At 55.4% G+C, this 1,901-nt stretch overlaps 1 protein-coding gene across 1 annotated transcript in view; it reads right to left on the bottom strand.

The window, feature by feature from the left end:
- Positions 1-1,890, bottom strand: part of LOC103374497 (actin, alpha skeletal muscle B-like) — a 5,876-nt gene extending 3,986 nt beyond the window's left edge. The window contains exons 1-2 of the mRNA XM_008304581.1: positions 1,809-1,890; positions 1,466-1,627 (exon numbers count right to left, since the gene is read on the bottom strand). Of these exons, the coding sequence (XP_008302803.1) occupies positions 1,466-1,627; positions 1,809-1,890 (244 nt within the window). The remainder of the gene's footprint in view (positions 1-1,465; positions 1,628-1,808) is intronic.
- Between the last annotated feature and the right edge of the window lie 11 nt (positions 1,891-1,901).

Below are 1,901 nucleotides of genomic sequence, written 5' to 3'. Positions count from 1 at the left end.
TACAGTGTGTAGTACTGCAGTATAGTGTGTAGTACTACAGTATAGTGTGTAGTACTGCGGTATAGTGTGTAGTACTACAGTGTAGTGTGTAGTACTGCAGTATAGTGTGTAGTACTGCAGTAGTACCTGCGTCATCTTCTCCCGGTTGGCTTTGGGGTTCAGCGGAGCTTCCGTCAGCAGAGTCGGATGTTCTTCAGGAGCCACTCGCAGCTCGTTGTAGAACGAGTGATGCCAGATCTGACCAATCACAGAGCAGACGGTCATCAGCATGGGCGGCAGTGATTGACAGGTGATGTCATTGATTACTGATTAGTGATCAGTGACCTTCTCCATGTCGTCCCAGTTGGTGATGATGCCGTGTTCGATGGGGTACTTTAGGGTCAGGATGCCTCTCTTGCTCTGAGCCTCGTCGCCCACGTAGCTGTCCTTCTGCCCCATGCCCACCATCACGCCCTGCACACAGGTGGGCCAGTTACTCACCTGTGGAGGCTGCTCACACCTGTGTGGGCGTGGCCTCTCTGCACCTGTGCTCAGTCAGCTCAGCCTCCACTGTAGTGAGTGGTTCTGTCCTGTGTGAAGCTGAACGGAAGCAGGATCACAGGTTAGCACATTAGCGTTAGCATTAGCATGTGAGCAGTCACCTGGTGCCGGGGCCGGCCCACGATGGAGGGGAAGACGGCTCGGGGGGCGTCGTCTCCGGCGAACCCGGCCTTACAGAGCCCCGATCCGTTGTCACAGACCAGCGCGGTGCTCTCCTCTTCATCACACATGACTGCAGGGGGCGCTGTGGGCGACGCTACGACTCCGACTCACACTGTGGGGCAGAGGGCCGATCAATCAGGGAGCTATTGATGACCTATTGATACAGTCACGATCAGTGGAGACAGATGTGCCCCCTGCTGGACACGCTGAGTACTGATCAACTTCAGTCTGTTAAATCTTCACTGAACGGATCGCAGAAGAACCGATTCAGAACCAAACTGTGGATCCATTCAGATCACCCTGCTGTGTGTCTCTGTGTTGCTCGGTACCGGAGGAACAACCGTCCAGTCAGACGTCGGTGCAGCTTCAGCTCCGGCACCAAACCCTCCAGCCTCCAGCTGCAGCGTCCAGATCACACAAACCTGAACGGAACCGGCCCGAAGACCTCACAGAGGAACCAAGCATCAACACTTCACAGAAAACATCCAGCAGACAGAATAAGTTTCCAACTGCAGCATCAAAACTCTGACATTCTTCACAGAAACCTTTTCTTTACGCCCACAGCCGGCGGAGCGGCCTCGGCCCGGCCCGGCCCGGCCTGGCCCGGCCCGGCCTCAGCTGCAGCCATAAATCCAGCATCAGTTTACAGCAAACCTGCAGCTGCAGCACCAAACTTGGAGATGTGAGGTTTCCCTGAGACGCCCNGAGTCACCAGGTGAGTCACCAGGTGAGTGATGAGTCACCAGGTGAGTTGCGGTCGTACCTGTGGTGACGAAGCTGTATCCTCGCTCGGTCAGGATCTTCATGAGGTAGTCGGTGAGGTCGCGGCCCGCCAGGTCCAACCTCATGATGGCGTGCGGCAGAGCGTAGCCCTCGTAGATCGGCACGTTGTGGGTGACGCCGTCCCCTGAGTCCAGGACGATACCTGCAGACGGGTCGCCATGGAGACAGACAGGGTTGTCACATGACCTGCTACGTCATTCTGGGTCACATGATGCGTTCAAACTGTAGACACGTGTTTCAGCTTCGGCAGCGTTTTAATATCGATGAACCGTTTGTTGTTTGTTTTCACGCTTCAATCAGAGACAATCAAAGTGTGGCTCAACCTGTGGTTCTTCCAGACGCGTACAGCGACAGGACGGCCTGGATGGCCACGTACATGGCAGGAACGTTGAAGGTCTCAAACATGATCTGGAAGA

This window comes from Stegastes partitus, unplaced genomic scaffold (assembly GCF_000690725.1).
Source record: "Stegastes partitus isolate 25-593 unplaced genomic scaffold, Stegastes_partitus-1.0.2 Scaffold2259, whole genome shotgun sequence".
In the NCBI taxonomy this organism is placed as follows: domain Eukaryota; kingdom Metazoa; phylum Chordata; class Actinopteri; family Pomacentridae; genus Stegastes; species Stegastes partitus.
This window is presented reverse-complemented; position numbering and strand designations above follow the sequence as displayed.